This window comes from Uranotaenia lowii, chromosome 3, assembly GCF_029784155.1.
Source record: "Uranotaenia lowii strain MFRU-FL chromosome 3, ASM2978415v1, whole genome shotgun sequence".
In the NCBI taxonomy this organism is placed as follows: domain Eukaryota; kingdom Metazoa; phylum Arthropoda; class Insecta; order Diptera; family Culicidae; genus Uranotaenia; species Uranotaenia lowii.
The window spans coordinates 268,519,771-268,540,533 of NC_073693.1; the positions used below are offsets into that span (position 1 = coordinate 268,519,771).

General features: G+C 35.0%; 1 protein-coding gene across 1 annotated transcript in view; it reads left to right on the top strand.

Moving 5' to 3' along the window:
- The window catches only part of LOC129754221 (D-2-hydroxyglutarate dehydrogenase, mitochondrial-like), a 117,244-nt gene that overhangs the window by 86,337 nt on the left and 10,144 nt on the right, over positions 1-20,763 (top strand). Inside the window, exons 2-3 of the mRNA XM_055750138.1 lie at positions 7,257-7,348; positions 7,858-8,856. Of these exons, the coding sequence (XP_055606113.1) occupies positions 7,262-7,348; positions 7,858-8,856 (1,086 nt within the window). The 5' untranslated portion in view covers positions 7,257-7,261. The remainder of the gene's footprint in view (positions 1-7,256; positions 7,349-7,857; positions 8,857-20,763) is intronic.

A 20,763-nucleotide genomic window follows, 5' to 3' on the forward strand; every position in this document is an offset into this window, starting at 1 on the left:
TGTTTCTAGAAGCTGGTGTCATCCCAACAGACTTCGATTGCTTTGATTGTTAAAATTATGTACATAACTATTTTTTATGGTTTTTATTCTGTTTGAATGGAACATTTTCTCGACAACCTCTATGCAATTTTTATAAATAAGTACTAGCTGATCCCATACGAACTCCGTTTCGTTTTCAACTTGGAATATGTCATGAACAGTTTGTGTGAAAGCCAGTTGCCAAGCATTTTCCAGATGCACTTCTGAATTCATTGTTAAATAATAATTGCAAAAATATTGGACGATCACTTTGTCTGTTGTCTGCTACTAAATTGGAAATCAAGAATCTTTTGATGGTGCCAAGAAACCACGTGTATAAATTTCGACTAAATCATTGCGTAACAACGCAATTATTGCTAAAAAGCTAAACCCCTTTCGGGGGCTCTTATACAATCTTTGATGACTGAAATCGATTGCCCTTCCCTCAAAACTCCCGTGCGCAAATTTTCAAATCAATCCATTGTATAATAACGTCAATATTGCTAAAATCAGTTTAAAATTTATATGGACGACCGCTTTTGTCGACCCCTGGCAAAACATTTGACATCTGAAATCGATTGCCCGTCCCTGAAAACTACCGTGTGCAAATTTTCATCCCAATCCGATGTAAAATAACGACGATATTGCAAAAATATTGAAAGGTTTATATGGACGACCCCCTCTGCGGCCCCTTACACTGAATTTATTACCTGAAATCCATTGCTCATCTCTCAAAACTCTCGTGTACCAGTTTTCGTCTAAATCCGATGTATAATAACGACAATATCGCATCAACAGTAAATAGTTGATATGGAAGACCCCTTTGGCCGACCCCTGATTTTAGTTTGGATAAGTGAAATCAGTTGTTTGTCCCTAATAACTCCTATGTGCAAATTTTCACCCCCATCCGATGTATAAAAACGTCAATATCACTAAGATACTGAAAATTTAATATGGACGACCCCTTCTGCCAGCCCCTTACACTGAATTTGATACCTCAAATCGATTGCACGTCACTTAAAACTATTGTGTACCAATTTTCATCTGAATACGATGTATAATAACGTCAATATCGCAAAAACAGCGAACAGTTGATATGGACGACCCTTTTGGCTGACCCCTTACACAAAATTTGACACCTAAAATCGATTGCTCGTCTTTCAAAACACTCATGTGCAAATTTTCAACACGATTCGATGAAAATTAACTTCAATATCGCGAAAACAATATTTGTCTTCTATGGACGACCCCCTTCAGAAGGGGTCATCCGATAATCTAAAAACATTTTTCATCTTTCCTGGTCCTAATGAGCATGCATGCCAAATTTCAGCTCTCTAACCCTTAAGACGGCTGAGTCTATAGAGGACAAACAAACAAACAAACAAACAAACAAACAAACAAACAAACAAACATACAGAAATTGCTTTTTATATATATAGATTAAGTATTTATAGTTTGAGCTTATTAAATGGATAACTGATGAAGAAAAGCTGCGTTAATGTGAATTATTGTTTTTAAACAACAAAGAAGAGCAAATAGTTCATAGTATTAAATTTTTATATATTCATATATTCAAAATAGCTTAACTCTATTCAAGGGGATTTGTGGAGGGTTGGACAGGGCATTGAACGATCGGAAAACTGATATACAATGGATTGTGGGTTGAAGCCAGCCGGAGTATCTCGGCAAATTTGGAATTCTGATAAGGATCCATTAGAACCTTTTTAGAAATCTTTATTTGTTCGAACAGTTGGAAGGGAGTGAGATGAGCCAAACCTGTCCCAAACCAGTGGTAACGGACCCCTTGGTAGTGCTGCAATTATTGTTAATGAGTTAAGCATGAACAATATTTGAATGTGCGATCGAGACTTCCCGTACCGCCTCGGGTCGAAAGACCTATCAGCCACTGGTGGGTTCAACTACATACATACATACATACATTTTAGCCCAGACTGGTAACCGAATTTTAAAAGTATTTATTCAAAAAAAATATCATTAACAGGTTGGTACAGAATAATAAAAGCAATATAATTTTTTAGGTGATATCATTAAGCCAATCCGTCATACTGAGTAAAGTTTTTCACGGCATTGAAAAATGAAAAAAATGTACATCTATAGCCGATTTTTTTAAATTTTCTATGAGAAGCAAAACTTTCTCAACGATGATCTATGGCATCATCATTTTGTTATTATTAAATGGTAACTCTATTAAATTTTATTAAAATAAAAATTTGATAAGTATTGTGGTACACAAATGTTGCATCATACCCTGCTGTTGCATGGTCATTTGACGGTATTTATTTGTATCCATTACATTGAATTTTCAACTTATTGAAATATAATAAAAGGAAAAGGTAAAATTTAAATTTTAAAAAGCTCAACATCCACTATTTTCTTCAAAACTAGCATACACGAATATTGTGTAGGATTTTAATGGTCCTTATTTCTCTATTCATGCTTCAAAAACGTTAAAAAGTTATTAAAAGGGATTTTAAGGATTTTTCTCATAAATGTATTAAAAACCAGACCCATTAGCCAAATCAGGAACAAATAGGTTGAAATTGGGTACGCGGATACATTTTTCCTCATATGTCCATAATTAGAAACACCCATACGTTAACATTCAGAACAATTAGTGCCAAATTAGGAACATCGAAAATCATTAGAAAACATGATATTTTTCGTAAATGGAATTTCTAAGAATAAAAAATTTTGCCTATTTATACCAAATCTGAAATTCTCTGACAAAATATAACGAAATTAGACTCATCCACCCTAGTGCCACTTTGAAAAGAATCAACCTGAATGTCCCATTGCGGTTTTATGAATCATGAAAAGCTGTAGGTAAAACATATATTAGCGATCTTGGACACAATGACTTTTTAATTGTATTAAATTAGGCTGGAACAAATATCAATTTCTTCTATCTTCATATGTATGCAAACCCGTAAAATTAATGATATAATATAAGGATATAAATAAGAAACTGGAAATGAATTCCCTATATTACCTTCAATCAAGGCCTTGCGAACGGGGTGGGGGGGGGGTTTGGAGTTTAACCCCCCCCCCCCCCCATTAAGATTTTTAACAAGTAAAATTTTCACCAAAGTAACAAAAATTACTTGATGTTAAAATGTATTTGAAAAAAAAGTGTTAACAAGCAAGGCAGAAATTTAGTCTTAAATCACCCTTAACTTGAGACATTTCGATCTACGATACTATCCGACGTTTACGAATTGAAGCTAACTTTTGTTCTGAATTGCAATTCAATTATTCTTTTTTATAGGAACTCAAAACTTGATATACAAAAACCCTACCTCGTCTTCAGAATTGGTTTTTATTAAGAAGTGTAACTAAATATGAACAGAGTTTGAAACGAACCATTTTTATATTTAAAAAAATCGTTATTTTAATTTACAAATATTATGCTGATATGAAATATTCTTCAAGAAACCAATTTCGACTAAATTTTTTAGGTGTTTTTTTGTTTTTTTTTAAATGCTCATCACAACACATAATTTACACAAGGCCACAAAATCTACATTTTTCGGAGGAACAATGAATTAAAAAGGTAATTTCGACTAATTTGGGTACCTTGAATCTTAATATGCAATATTTCGATCAGCTTTATGTATTAAAATGACTTTTGAAAATAATTAAAAAGTATTTGAGTAATTTCTATATTGTTTATAAAAAAACTCAAATTAAAAACATATCATTCAAAAATAAAAGTGTTTAATGAATTATCAACTTTCCTCAAGAATTCAAGTTTTTTTGAGATCTTCGAAGTGATAGAAGTTTTATGTTTTTTTTTTTACTTTTTTTCATTTATCAAATTTTTAAGAAGTTTTAAACTAAACTGAATTTTAGATATTTTTACGAAAACATGTAACCTTTTTGCAGGTTTCAAAAAATGTGTTGAATGAAATCAATTTTTTTTTTACACTTTCTACAGTTATGTCAAAAGTACTTGTAATGATATCTTTCCATTTTTTCAATTGTTGAATTTTACATTTTTAAGATCATGCATTTTTTTCATCATAATAATATCCCTTAATTGTATGAAGTAAACAGAATCAGAATCAGATTTTTTCGTATATGTAGGTTTTTGGTTAATCAGTTATCAATATTTGATTTTACTTAAAACTGATACATTTCGAATCTCCTTATCACCAAAACTCAAAGTGTTCGACCAAATTTGATAAAAGATTCGATTTCATAACGCTAAAATTTACTAAATCAATCATTTAAAGAAAACATCAAAATGATGTTGCCTTGAGACATCAATTAAGTTATGTAAATTCTCATGGTGAAATGTGATCTCCTGAAATGTTTTAAAAAGATTATCTTTTTATTTTCATATTTTGTTTGAATGTTCATATAAATTAACGGAAATTCAAGGTACAGTATTTTTTCCAATTCTTTTATTTGCTTGCCGAATTTTTTAGTCGAAATTTTTAAATTTAGAAATAATTTTAACAAATTTGTTATATTTTATTCTGAATTTTTGTGTACTTGACACATAAGCCCTTAAGTCTTAATTCAATTTAATAAGAAAATCAAAGTTTCAACCTTCTGTTCTTTCTAGGACCCAACATTTCAATCGAAAGTGAAAAAATACTCTAAGCTTGTAATTTTAAACTTTAAAACTTGTGATTGAAAATTTAAAAGCTATTCATCAATTTTTTAAAAATAAAATCGTCTTTTTTGAATCAATCATGATTTTTAAAATAATCTTCAAAAGTTTGAAACATGATTTGAAATGGGTCGCAACTTTGAACTTAATTTTAAAGCGAAATGTTAACTAACTTTGTATTTGCTTTGTACTTACGTTCGTTGTAACTTGGAATTTCTTATCTTTCAATTTTTATCTATTTTCATTGATCATTCATGAAATTACGCATTTCCTAACATTTTCTTGTAAGTATAATTGAACATGAAGTTATTATTTTGAACTTCAAAAATGAACTATTCAAGCCATTTATTTTTCTATGGATAGGTTTTTTCTCTGACTTTTTTCACTGGCACTTTTCAAATAATATTAAATATATCTATTCTTCTTTTTATCAAATTAATTTAAACCATCAATCATTGAATAAATTCTCCAAAGCTCAAATTGGATTTTGCAGTTATCGAAATTTCACATTTTTAATCGCGATATAATATTTTTTTGTCAAAATTGAAAATACTACAGCAGAATTTTTCAATCACCTTTTAGTTGAAAATAAAGAACTAAATTTCAATTAGGATGAATAAAAACTAACAATTATTATCATTTTCCTAAAAACTAATCATGGTTAATTTTTTACCTGATTGGATATTTATTTAAGAATCAAGATTTCTTTTAAGCTCTGTGTTTTGGAAACGTTTATTTTAAATTGTCTTAGAAATTCTTTTGAAACAAATTTCTAGTTCATAATAAAGAACATAATTTTGAAAAATTATTTTATAAATTTTGTTTTTTACTATCAGTCCAATTTATTTTTAGTTTGTGTGGTAATCATGAGTGAAAAACGGTGTTAGACATTTCTTTCCTATTTTTATTGCATTATTTTTGGTATTGCTATTATGTTTAGCTAAATTTGAAATTCGAAAGCACCCCCCCCCCCCCCCTCCCTTGGGCGGGTCCTTCGCACGGGCCTGCCTTCAATTAGCCATTATGTCTGCTTAAAAGGTAATTTCTGGTATCTTCAACCAATAATTGTTAAAACCACCTAATCGAAAACAAAAGCTTTGATTACAACTGTAAAATGTAAATGTAAAATTCAATTCTCAATTTGCTCAAAAATTTAATCACCACCTTAATTTCTCCGTTTCAGTAAAAAATTAGAGATTAACACATTTATCATTCCACCATTGCATTGATCGCTTGATGCTTCATCAAAAGCAGGAATAAATTTTCCTTTAATGATAATTGGGTGGTAACATAAAGATTTAAAAATAGGAATCCTAAATTAAAAGAATAAAAAAAAGGAATAAATTAATATTCTATGGGGATACAAATATAAGAGTTCAAGAGTAAAATTCAAAATTCAAAATTAATAATTGAGAAACAAATTACAGTATGTTCAAACCAACGCGAATTGAACAAATATTCGAAAAACTAATTCTAGATGGCTCGGGTTGTTTCATTTTATTTCCAGCTCGAGTTCGAGAAAACTCAAAATTTCAAATAATTTCAATATTCTTCTTCACTTTCTTAAAAATTATTTTTTAACTCGTATAATACACGACATTTACTCGGATATTGATAATTTTAGAATGTTAACTTTAAAGTCTTCTAGTTATTTTAGGTAAACATGAATTAATTCAGAAATGACATATTTAAAAAAAATTGTACTTATTTTCAACCTATTTGGTACTGCAAATCTTATCACAAAAACTGACAATTAATGAAATTTATTCAAAATTAGTCGAAGGTTCAGAAAAGTTACTCTACCGTAAAAGCCGTTTTTTTTAAATAATCACTGGACTCTGCTTAGATTTTGCTGAGGATTGTGTGTTGAAATTTTTTAAATGCCCATATTTTGAGAGATTTTTTAAAAAAAAGTTAAGATTTCTAGAACTTAACACAGTAGGTTTAAAGTAATGTTAAATTTTTAATTTCCTCGGGGGGCCGGGGCATGTCCCCCCCCCCCACCTCCCTTTAATCAGACCTTGCCTAACACATAACATAAGATCTATTAACTCTTCGTTTCATAAAATAACAAATTTGCAACAATTAATGTATGGAAAATGTGAAAAATCGTATTTTATTTTAATTTTTTTTCTTGATGTTCTCATCATTTCCAACTGTTAAAAATGATTTTTAAGGAAAAATAAAAATCATGAAATTAAAGGTTAAAGTCATTTGGAATCCAGATGAAACCTTCGATTGTCCAATATCCTTTCTTCTCCATAAGGTAATTGTTGAGGGTCTTAAATTGAAAATTCAAGTCCCGAACCAAGTCCGATTGAGATATAATTTTGCACAGGTCAGTTTTTGAAGCCAATCACGAAATTTATTCAAATTAACAATGTCCTCCACTTCCAAACGAATAACTAATTATCATGATTTAAACCACCATAATCAAAGTCAAAATCATTAAATGACCCCTCTGGACCCCCCTGGAATCCCTCGATTTGCGTTTGTGTATAGCTTTCATTAACAATTTTCATTTTTATTGCTCATTTTAGTGTCCTCAAAAAGGCATTTGTATACTAGGTATCATTACAATCAATGTTCATGTTTATTACAGGCTCAATGAACCCAACACACAGACTGTTAATGGTGCGAACAGTCGCATCACAAATTTTGAGAAAAAAGCTGCACGATATTCCATTGTCGAAGGTAAATAATACGTGAACAAACGATCTGAACAATTAATTTCTCATGCTAAACTTTGAAATAAAAGCTTAAGATTCAACACTTAAAAATTAGGAACTAAGCATTCAAGTTTGAAATTGCACTCCAGTTATGAGTATTTAGCTAAAATTTAATAGTTCCGGTTTCTCAAAAGAGAGAAGTATTAATAAATTTAGGAATTTCAGAATTTTTTAAGATAATCTCTTATTTGAAATAAACCTGATTAATTGTCTATCAGGCATTCTAAAGCTGGAGAAACTAGCTTTAGAATATATTCTTAAGCTGAAGAAACTAGCTTTAGAATGCATAATGTGTGACTTGCATAGATAAGGTTTGATAAAAGAATTTAGAACTGGATTCTCCAAACAACTATTAAAAATCTCAAACGGTGAAACGAATCCTTATTTTTTTCATCGGAAAAATTGCACAAAACAACCAAATATTGAAACCAGACTTGAAAACTTTCAATAAAAATTATCTGTACATTTCCGCAGGACCGCTACAACCTGAGGCGTAAATCTTATGCTACAATAACCGGACAGGACATCAACTTTTTCGAGCGAACTCTTCCCACCAATAATCAAGTTCTTCGAGGTGAAACGGAAGCAGCTGGCTATAATCGTGACTACTTCCGGTACGTTCGAGGCATGTCGTCTCTGGTTCTGAAACCACGATCAGCCCAGGAAGTAAGTTCGATTTTAAAATACTGCAATGGACGCAGATTAGCGATTTCGATTTTCGGAGGCAATACCGGCGTGTGTGGAGGATCTGTTCCAGTTTTCGACGAAATTGTACTATCTCTAGAGCTGATGAATCGAGTCGAAAGTATCGATAGATATTCGGGGACTATGCTATGCGAGGCCGGTTGTATCCTAGGAAAATTGGAACAAAATTTGTCCGAAGAAGGTTTGATGTTGCCCCTCGACTTGGGATCGAAAGATTCCTGCCAGATTGGAGGAAATGTGTCCACTAACGCCGGTGGCATTCGATTGATGCGTTACGGAAATCTCCACGGTTCGATTCTGGGTTTAGAGGTTGTTCTGGCCGATGGAACCGTTTTGGATTTGATGAGCACTTCTAGGAAAGACAATACCGGTTACCATTTGAAAAACTTGTTTATCGGAGCAGAAGGAACTCTGGGTGTGGTCACAAAGGTCGCCATTTGCTGCCCACCAGCTACTGTTACCCAAAATGTGCTATTTTTGGGACTTAAAAATTATGAACACGTGCTTAAGACATTCCTCGAAGCAAAAAAGCTATTGGGAGGGATTCTAACGTCTTGTGAGTTGATGGATCATTCGGCTTTGGATTGCTGCATAAAGCATCTCGAGGCAGAGGCTCCGTTGGGCGAGTTTCCGTTCTACTTGCTCATAGAAACTACTGGTCAACATAAGGAACACGATGATGAGAAAGTGGAAATGTTTTTGGAACAGGTTCTGTCAACAGAAATAATACAAGACGGCATTATGACAAGTGATCCCTCGAAAATAAAGGTAAGTTATTTTTTCCAAATATGTGTTATCTTTTCAAAACTATTTTTTAAATTACTTATCAGACAGAACATTTTTTTGAAAACATCTTGTAGCAAGGCTGAGTAAAATCCAAAACGATACATGTATTTTGCAGACATCAGTTTGGTTGACTCAAGATTAACTTTGCTTAAAAAGTAAGCCGAAAACACGTGCTTTATTAAGTTCAATAAGATTTTTCCTCAAAAACTGGTTTTCACTCATTTTCACGCGTGTCAAATTTTGGTCAATACACTTTACACAGACGCTATCTCAAAAACTACTTCCCGAGCAGACTTTTATGGCAAATAAATACTTAATTTTGCTATCATGCCTTGAAAGTAAAATTTGGTATCATTTTGCCCGAATAAAGGTGGTACAATGCCAAAATTTGGGTCTCACTTTTCATGGAGAATTGGATACCTCAATAATCCCAAGTGTAGGTTTCACTGAAACCTCAATGATGCCTTGTTTAGCAACATTTTCAAACGAGTTTTGAGAGCATAATGATGCCTCTTTAGGGTATAATTTACGGTCAAAATTTGACATCGTTGTGCTTTCAAATAGGATGGTTAAACAAGGTATCAAAATGGTGCTTCCTGTGAAACCAAAATTTGGTTGAACTGTGCTGTTCGTATAAAAATGAGCGCCAAATTTTGTCATTGTAACACAATTTTTCGAAAAAAATTATACCTGATTTCACAAAACAGGCATGATAGCTAAAGAACTGATTCCAATGGTTCACTCCAACTGGCCGCACATATGGTTGCATAGATAAAGGCGATTTTGACACCTGCACGTCAGCATTTCAAAGTGCTGGAAACATTCATGATAGGTTTTACTGTATTGTTGAATTATCTGGAACGAAATAGTAATTTTCATTTAAAATAAATCCAAGTCAAGTCAAGTTATTTTTCAAGGCGTGATAGCAAATTTTTGCTATAAAATTGCCTTAAAAATATGCTCGGATATATTTCCGGATCGGGATGTTATGAATTTTGCAATACATAACATGAATATCGCCTTCAATATTCAAAACATACGTGAAGGCGATTTTCACTATGCACATAACCACCATACCATGTTAAACTTCGGGTGATAAAAAGCACCTTCATTTATGCAATCACAAGTGGTGATTATATTCAAAATACATGGCGAAGTTCATATTATATGAAAATTTGCGCCTTTGTTTATACTACGAATGAATGTAGATGAAAATACACTTGCTTGGTCCGTTTGTTTCCTCAGAAATAATAAGATCTGGCTTTTATCTGGCGAGATTTGAGTCGAATCATTTGACGTTTGTTTTAATGTTTTCGACTTAAGAAACAGCACTTCTACAAAAAATGGACTTTTTGTAAAATCTTGATAACTGGAAGTGAAATAGTTGATCTAAGTATAATAAAAAAGATCGAAGAAAAATATCATTTCGGTAGAAATTTATGGAAGTGCAAAGTTTGGTGACCTGTGTGAGTGCGCCCGGGTACAGTTAATTTCATGCCTTACTGTATGTACCTATCTTAAAATAAATTTTGAACGGAATTTGTTAAGGTAACACAAATCAAGATGATCTAATTATTCGTTTTATACATAAAGGCGCAATTCTCATATTATATGAACATGGTCATACAATGAACATGAAGCTCCTAAAAATCGTTGGAACAATTTTTGGTTATTTGGAGGAGAATTCCAAACGCATTATATAATAAATATAATCTCGGTTGTAAATGTATCTGTAAAATTTGCGCTTATCAGTCAAAACCTCTGATAACTATCGGCACTATCGTCGTTATTAAACTCTGCCTCATTGTTGCCTATCTGCCTAACGAGACGCTCGCCGAAACACTGAAGGCCGTTGGGCACTTGACGCGAGGGCACGGATACTGCGTGCGAGCGAGAGGAGGCCGATGCGCAATGAGAGATGAACATATATTGCAGCACTGACGGTCAATCGAAGGTTGATGCTAACGTGCAAGATGCACTGCGATAAATCCACACCTTACATTCTCCCTCTACTCTATTAAAAACAGAAAAAAAAGAAACTATGTCAAGTTAAATCGTGTGCAAGGGAGTACGAATGACTCATTAGGCATAATTAATCTTAAAAATGGCAATCAGCAATAGCTTCCTAATTCGTAAAGCTGGGATGCTCATTGAATTGTCGTCAGTTATAGTGTATCAACTTATAAATTGGGATTGGGCCTGCTAAAAAGAATAAAGCCTGCTCTTTACTCTTACATAGATTTCCATAAGAATGACAGCTAATCGGAGTGAAATTGGAGTGAAGGCTATTTCTTTCTCTGTTTAACACACGAGAAATCGTATATCGGGAATGCGAGCGCGCCCATCGCCTATAGCATAGAGAAGATTAAATAGCTATACATGCATCTATGCCAGCTTAGTCCATCCTTTACGACCCTCTTCTCTTCAAACGGTTATTTACAATAAAAATGCAATGGTTGAAATAAAACTAAAACATTCAATTCTAATTTTTAGTAAAATATTTAATACCAACTGGTTAGTAATTATCATTTTTGAGAGTGAAATATTTTTCCTGTGTTTTTTTACTGGGTGTATTTATATCAAATTCGCATACTTTGGGTTTACCGTGAACAAACGTCAACATCAAAATAAACAGGAGATCGTTCAAATCACGTTCACATTCACGGCAGCTGGGCAAAGCAAAAACTGTGCCTCTATCAGCGGTGCAAAACTTGTTTCTTCAGACCGAAATCGGGTACAAGAGTTCCTGTGGATTGTACCGTTTCCCGCAGCTTCATGTGTTTAATCAACGGAAACTTGCATACGATATCGAACCCGAATTTGGTATTAATTTGGTGTTTGCTGTAAGGTTCCTTGCTAGATGCTCAGAAGTGTCCTTCCGTTCGCTCGCTTTTGCTGCCCCAAGACAGCATAATCAAGATGCCAGACTATGCACTCAAATCTCTGCAATCTGCGCCCCAGATGGTATTCCGCTCCAGTGGCTAGAAACTTAGGAACTCCATTCATCATTTCTTGGTCTACGATCCACAATCTTTAATATTCCTGCGCAAATCGGGCCATTGAAACTGTCCCTCCAGCAACTCATTTGAACCAGACAAAGTACAATCCGCTAGCACGCTTCACCTGACGATAAGCGATGTCACAAGTGTCCGCCATCAAATTTCATTGATTTAGGCTGTAGCCCAAAAGCAATCGTTTCAGCATCTCAATGACTGCATGGGTCCATATAGCGGATATTTCCCTTTCACGAAAAATCAATCCAACCCAGGGAATATGTGGTTGTGAGACCCGGCTTCACAATATAAAGTCGATCGTCATATAAGTCAAGTGTCCTCGAGCGTCGAATTCACAATAGCACCAACAAAACTTAAAACACACATTTTAGCTCCAACTTCTTTATAAAGAAGTACACTTCTCAAACCAAATTCATTTCTCAAGGTTTTACGATAAATCGCTTCCAGTACATCAATACGAATTTATACCTGTGCATGCCAAACGTGGCTTAAAGTGGCGTTATGCTGTTTCTGGGATCCCAAACTGTTCGAGTTCAAACATTACTCTTAAACAACTTATCAAGAATTACTACAAGCCCTTCCTTAGCTTATTCGGTTACGTATTAATGCATTATTTCTCCAATTCAGCACTTGGTAACTATAGGAATTACAAATGAGGCCAAACATTGACTTTTGTTGAAGAAAACTCATACAAGGGAAAAACATGACACCTGTGGAACGAATTCAGTGATCACACTGCTCCAGTTATAGACTGGATGACTTGACCGCTTATTGGGTCCGGAAATGGGTTACGCACGAGAAGTGGTCAGACATTATCGCCAGTATCCCTTCCAAAACACCATGATGGACGAACGCTTTGTACATTTGTTTGTGAGAACAGCGAGTAAAACCATGTGCTGCCATCAAAAGCATACAGAAAGCCAGCTTTCAATCGTTCGACGAATACCGTGCGAGAAGTACAATTTTTACGCATGGATGCTACCAATTTTAATCCTTAAACACATTGTTGTACAAACTGGGCTTATTGCAATCTTTATCGAAGGATCTGGGAAAATTGAAGTGCTGAGCCCATAAAAACTCCATTCGCCACTGAATCGCCCCGGCGTAAGTTGCTCTAATGAGCACACATTTGTACCCGTTATGACCCTGTCGAGTTCGAAATTTCTTATAGCGTGGCAAAACTTAAGATCAGCTTGGTTAAAATATGCAATTGGGAAGTTCTGATTTTATTTTTCAGCAATTAGTTCGAATCAATAAACATGCTCAAAGATTCTACCGCTAATTAACTTCAAGGAAAACTTTATTTTTGCTGTTATCTAGACGTTTTGTACAATTTTTTTTATTTTTTAAATTATCATCCAAAGTATTCAGACGGAATATGCTATGAGGCTTGAATATTGTACACATTTAAAGGTCTACCTTAATCCAACTAGCTAACTTTGTTTGCTCGAGTTGTTGGCCCTGTTGTTCGAAACCTTGTAGGCAATCATCGCAAACAATCATTCCTCTCGCAGCTGGTGTATTTGTCCTTTCGCAAAGCCAGACTTAAAGGTTGTATCGACTGACTAACTTGCTCGACTTAAGTTAGAACCATAGTTGTCATACTCGCCTAAATTAAAATTTATTCAACAATAAAACTTGCCTTACCCAAAACTAGCTAGCATATCAAGCTACCATCGAAATTAAACTACAGTACTCTATAAACAATTCAGTAAATATTCAACTTTCGCTGGCATACTCGCCTGGTTGGAACAAGCTGGCGTACTTGCCTGATTACAATTAGCTGACGTAGTTATTTATATACTGCAAAATTTCAAAAGTTTCGGTTTGTAACAATATCTCTAGGGCCGGGAAGAAATGGAACGCCAACTCTTGTCCAATTTAATCTCCATTGTTTAATTTTTCGAGGGGAGAATTACTTCAATACGAAAACACCTACACCAACCACACTGGATTTGGATAACGGGTCGTGTCACAATTTTTTGAAAACTCAAAATGCGCTACCGAGAGCTAACTATAACCTGTGCTATAACTATAAGCACGTGGTATTGTTAACGTAAATCTAGGCTTGAACATTATTCTTGGAAATATCTGTTCACTACAAAAGCATTGGTTTATAAGCTGTACTGTTAGATCTCCAACCTATTTAAAGTTTTAAATTTGCTTGCCAAGAGGAAATCTTATATGAAATCACTTTTATAGCTAATACTTCGCGGTAACGTCTGATAATCAGAACCACTTTTCAAGTGAAAACGACCATTCGCTGTCGATCATAGCCAAATACAAATTTCATATTTTTAAAATCATTACCTGGCCTGGCCGGCTGGCCGTCTCGGAACTAGCGTGATCCACCTGAGCTGGTAGACACTGGTATTTCTAGCAGACGTTGGAGTTTTCGTATCAGAGCTTTTTTGCCACGGATGCTGGCGTTTCCGCCTGGGAGCTGATATTTGAGCCGGGATGCTGGGGTTTCTGCCTGAAACCTGGAATTCCTGCCGGGACGCTGGCGTTTCCGCCTGGGACCTGGCATTTCCGCCTCAGAGGTGGCATTTCTGCAGGGACGCTGGCGTTTCCGCCTTAGAGCTGGCATTTCTGCCTCGGAGCTGGCATTTCTGCCGGGACGCTGGCGTTTCCGCCTGGGAACTGGCATTTCTGCCTCAGAGCTGGCATTTCTGCCTGGGACGCTGGCGTTTCCGCCTGGGAGCTGGCATTTCTGCCGGGACGCTGGCGTTTCCGCCTGGGAACTGGCATTTCTGCCTCAGAGCTGGCATTTCTGCCGGGACGCTGGCGTTTCCGCCTGGGAGCTGGCATTTCTGCCTTAGAGCTGGCATTTCTGCCTCGAAGCTGGCGTTTCCGCCTGGGAACTGGCATTTCTGCCTCAGAGCTGGCATTTCTGCCTGGGACGCTGGCGTTTCCGCCTGGGAACTGGCATTTCTGCCTTAGAGCTGGCATTTCTGCCTCGGAGCTGGCATTTCTGCCTGGGACGCTGGCGTTTCCGCCTGGGAACTGGCATTTCTGCCGGGACAATAAAAAAAAATAGATACCTGATAACATAAACAACTGCCATTTTGGTTTTGGCTCCTTTTCGAAGTGATCGGTAAGTTTTCTCATTTAATCACTAGAAAAACTTTTAACAGTACACTTCACTATTAAAAATCTGGCAGGATCGCCAATGTAAAATTTGCGCTTATCAGTCAAAACCTCTGATAACTATCGGCACTATCGTCGTTATTAAACTCTGCCTCATTGTTGCCTATCTGCCTAACGAGACGCTCGCCGAAACACTGAAGGCCGTTGGGCACTTGACGCGAGGGCACGGATACTGCGTGCGAGCGAGAGGAGGCCGATGCGCAATGAGAGATGAACATATATTGCAGCACTGACGGTCAATCGAAGGTTGATGCTAACGTGCAAGATGCACTGCGATAAATCCACACCTTACAGTATCTTATGTAGGTATTATGAATATAGAATCATCGCACCACTTGGATAATGGACGTTAGAAATATGAACTTGTATAACGAATCTGAATTGTGAATTCGGAATCTGAAAACCTTGTGCGTCAAAATCTAAAATCTATTACTTAGGTGAAGTTTTTTGTTTTGAATTATCATTCGAAATCAAATTACATATAATTATTTTGTACAATTTTCAAATTCAATTATAAAATCTTAAATATATCTTACTTAAATGGATAGTGAGAGTTGGCAGAATACTTTTGAAAAGCAAATTGATATCTGAGGTAGTCTACGTGAATTGTTAACAAAAGTTCGGATTTGCACAATTAAATCTCTAACTCGTTCATCTGCCTCTGCCCGCAAAATTGTTGCGATAAGGATTGAGCAATTAGGATAATATGAAATTTAAATCCATTGCTTATTTATGATACTGTTTTACTGATACTAAATTGTTATTTCAATTGTTTTAAACAATTATTTTGTAGAAAAAAGTTGAAGAAGCTCCAAAAAATTAAAATAGCCTATATAATCAAATTTGTTTGCATAAGGTCAATTTTGTGTATATACCTTTTTCAAAATCAATGTCGATATTTGAATAATGTAATGGTAAATTTTTTACTTACTTGAACTCAGTGTTTGAACTATCGGAAATTTTCATTATAGATCTTCGGAACTTCTACGGTAACATTCAATTCTAGCACTTCTAGCATTCTAGCAATTTTCGCCGTAGGAATGTAGTTCTTCTCCATCATCTATCTGGAAACTGTTGTAGCTCTCTTTTTGGCGACGATAATAATGGCCTGACTGTCGGCTCCTCCTGCTAGAGTAGAGAGTGATATGATCCTACCGATACTTTTTTACCCGTGGGTACCTCTGTTTGAATAACGGATGCTTCATATTGGCAGTTACCGACGCTGATAAAAGTTTCCCTTCTTGTCCATATTTGGGTGTTGCATTGGAGTGATCGCCAGCAGCAGCAACCTGTAGAAAAATACACTAATCACATTCTTTCTATCCAACTAATAATCCATCTATGATTAGTTTGTTTCCGTACTCACCTTCTTCCTCATCGGCCAATATTGGTCGGAACAAATCCATCCCCAAGTAACACAGATCAAGCCAATTGGCTTTTTTGAGTTTTAATATTGTTTTATGAAGACTTTTCGATGGCATTCAATTTTTAAAACGGTTTTATTGTAACATAGGAAATGCTTCATTTATCGTGTGTTTTAAAAGAGCCCTGAAAGTTTTGCTAAAACTTGATTAAAACACTATCTTAAGAGTGTTGTAAAAAAATTGCAAAAGTATTGCTAAAGATTCAATAAAACACATATTTTCCTGTTTTTATTAGAGCTTTGGTACCAGTTTTAATAATGCGCTCAATGCGCTTTTAAAACTAGCGTTCAAGCCAAGTTGAAAAACTGTTTTATTGGAACATTGGATGTAGGCATGATAAAACTAAGTGACAGATTATTTGACAATCGAGAAGAACGTATACACGCTTAAACTTTTTTACCTCTTTTTGAGATAGCATAACCTGTTTTGAAAGGATTATCACTCAAAATTGAGAAAAGCGTGCTATCAAAATGATATAAATTAACACAGTCTAATTCATCTGAAAAATAAAAACAACTTTGTTGTATCCGCATTCATATTTCAAAACAACCGCAAATCAGTCCACATCATTATTCGCTCAATTCGAATAAAAGCCTACTGTGAATAAACGGTTTTTGTGATTCGATAAGAATAACTGTATTAGAAAATTCATTTACAAGTATGCCTTTTAAACTACTTGTTTTATTTATCCATCTCTGTCTCTCAATGCGAAGTTGATCTTTATTTACGTCATCCAATCTAGAACTAACAAAATTATTTTCAGATCAACCGTCCTTGAATATTTCTAGAAGACTGCAGAAACCGGCTTAAACTCAGCAAAAACGGAGAAATTGAGTTTCATCTCAAGCGAAAATGCTCTTTGTAAATCAGCCTCAACAAGTTTCAGATGATATATTCAGAATGAAGACCACTAGCATTGGCCGATCATTGAAAATAACGATTTATTTAAAGCGTAATGCAGTTCTGGTAATAGTAAGCAAAACATCCGAAGGACGTTTTAAAAAATCGTTTTATCGCTTCCAATTGTTTTCCCATACAACTGTTTTAACAGTTTTTAACTGTTTTACATAACCTAACTACACATTCAAAATTCAATCATTTCGGAATTCACGATTCAGGCAATGTTTTTACAATTTCAATAATCGTTTTCTAAACGTTTTATTGCGCTTCAAAAATCATTTGATTATAATCCTCATTTATGCGGGTTATCATTTAGCTTTGAGGCCAGGTTTTTGATGACAGAAAATGTTCTATTCCAAAACAGTTTGAGATTATTTGATAGCAATACCTACTTTTCATTTAAAGATAATTGACCATCCTCTAATCATAGTTAAAAGGAAACAAAACAAAAAGTTGCATGAATGCCTTTTGCCAAGCAACAAATCGAAATGTTCTCATTTATTGCGAAAAACTTCTCTCTCTCAAAAATGGATAAATCCATCATGAGCGTGTATTCCATTAAGAGAAACGTCAAACGAAGCTGTGATTCAAGGTCTCTTAAAACCATTTAAAAACTGTTTATTGAAATTGTTTTATTACCACATTTTTCTAACAGGCATAAAACCATTTTAACACTGTTTTACAACTGCCTTATGATTCTCAATATTAATTTACTGAACGCCATGTTGATTTTGAAATTGAATCGAAATTACTGACGCCAAGTTGCTGAAAATAATACTTTAATAATAAAAACTAGACATTTTCATCAAATTTGACAATGTTGGCGGTACTATTTGTTGTATAGGTGATGAATTTCAACGCAAAACTAAAGTTGCATCTTTTGAGCCAATTTATTTTTTTCCTTTAATTATAATTTTTTTATTTAAAAAATGCTTAAAATATGGTCAACCTTGATTTTCTTTGAGGCGCGCTTAAGTTTTGATGCTATTTCGTATATACTTCACCAGAAATCTGAGGTTGCAGGAAGTTTCTTGCTTAGATATATTGAAAATGAGAATGAGAATATTTTTAAAATATTTTAAATGGAATCTTTACCTACCATCAAATGCTTGGGAGAGTAAGTGATAAAACGAGAAAAAACACGGAACAGAAAGCTCCCACAGTAAAATTTCTATTAGATTCCACAGCTGCCACAGTAAAATTCCTATCAGATTCCACGACGTAGTTTTAAAAGAGCTGTGGATAGTCTGAAGAGGGCTCTGAAAGGTTTCTTAAAGCTATGTCTATAAGGTCGAATAAAACTATTCTGTTGGATGTTTTATTATAGCGTATAGAATTAGCTTTAAAAACGTTAACAAAATGGGCCCTTTTGGCCATATGTTAGCTTTAAAGTAGTTGTGCCAAAGCGTAGAATGCGCTTTGGCTTATAAAGTAGCTTTAGGAAATAGTCTTAAGCGAACTGTTAAGGTTGGAATAAAACTTAAATTGTTACTTGGGATCATTTTGCTGTAATTACTGCCTTCTTCTTCTTCTTCTTCTACTTTGGCTGTGAAGCCATGGTTGGATCGGTGACGGTGACCATATATCCAGCGGTATTCGGTTTATAATATTGTCACAGCGAGGCTTATAGAGGTTTTAAGAGGTTTTGTGTTTTCCACTAATAGTCTATATGCTCATATTGGAAGCTTTAAGGAATTCAATTATTTCTTTGAAGTGCAATGTATTTTTTGTTTTCAGTAAATCTGCAATAGTTTGGAATTTACAGTCAAAGTTGAATTTTGTTCGGATTGTGTTGTATCGGTGGCAATGAAGGATAATGTGTTCGGCGGTTTCAGGTTGATCGCAAGTTTCACAATTAGGAGTATCTGCTAGTTTCATTTTGTGTAACCAGTATTTACTATAATCGTGTCCGGCCATTAGTCGATTCAGTGTTCGAGTTTCTGTATTTGTCAAATCTAACTTGTGAAACCAAGGCTTCTCACAAAATTGCGGTTGGATGTTATAAAATTTGAGTCCTTTTGAATGTTCTTCGGCGTAGTTACGGTACCAGTAGTTTGTTTGAGTTTGTTTTGATTTTTGGAAATAAAGGTAGGAATCTTTTAAAAGCATAGAGTTTTGTAGTTTTTCAACGTTATTTGATTCCGCTCCGTTTTTGGCCAGTTCGTCAGCTATGTCATTACCCGGGAGATCTATATGGCTGGGAATCCATTGGATGTCTATATTTAGTTCTTTGCATGCTTTGAGGATGTCATCTATGATTTTGCTGCGGCTTGTTCGATTAAGATTGTTTTCCAGTAATGTGCATGACGACAGTGAATCTGTTAGTATCACAGATTTGTTCAGACGCGCTCGTCGTATTTCGTCGGTTGCGACGTTAATAGCAATCAGTTCGGCAGTCATGATACATGTCTCTCTATCCAGTGCTAAGGTCACCTTCCGTTTGTTGGACTCAAGGTAGATTCCTATTCCGCATCTCTCGCCAATCTTAGATGCGTCTGTGTAGATTCTATGAAAACGATAGTAACGACTGTTTAATAAGCCTAAAACTGTTTGTTTTAGCACTCGAGGATTCGTATTTATCTTTGAGGTATGGATTCCTATACCTGTAGATACATTTACATCTGTTGTTGTAGTTTTGACCATAGGACTGATGGACTTAAAGGTTTGTTCATGTTTCAAAAATAGTTTTTCCATATAGCTCATTTTTTTGGGGTCGCATTCGAGTCCTATAACTTTTTCTAGTTGTTCGTTGACTGGGTTTTTGTAGTGTACGATTCTTGCAATTTCCTTACAGGTTACGAAGTCACTCCTTATCTGCCATGGTTCTTGACTAGCGATAGCGAGTAATGTATTTCGAGGTGTAGTTTTGCTACACCCAGTAGCTTTACGCATAGCGTCGTTAAGGGTAACTTGTACTTTGTCTTTGTTGGTTTTGCTTGAATTTCCTACTACTGAGGCTCCATATTCGGCAGTACTGCGAAGAAGTGCATTGAAAACAGTTGTCATAGTGGTGGGGTGACCTCCACCACGTATGCTACAGATGACTTTCATTATTTTTAATCGTTCTTGGATTTTTTGGATATTTTGTTTGACGTGACTGCCGAATGTTAAGGTGCAGTCTACAAGGTTTCCTAAGTATTTATGGTTTCTGACCATTTCCACTGGCTCATTGTTTATTCGTACATGTAATTTTCGGTTTCCTCCAAGAAAAAGCAATGTTTTTGTTTTTGATGGATTGATTTGGAAGTTCAATTCATTGGCTTTTGACACAAACTTGTCTAACAATTCCTGAGTTTTTTGCTCAACCGCTTGCAACGACTTCCCTCTAGTTATCAGAGCAAAGTCGTCAGCGAATTGAATAAGTATCGCGTTTTCTTCTTGTATCAGGTGGAGCTTGGATG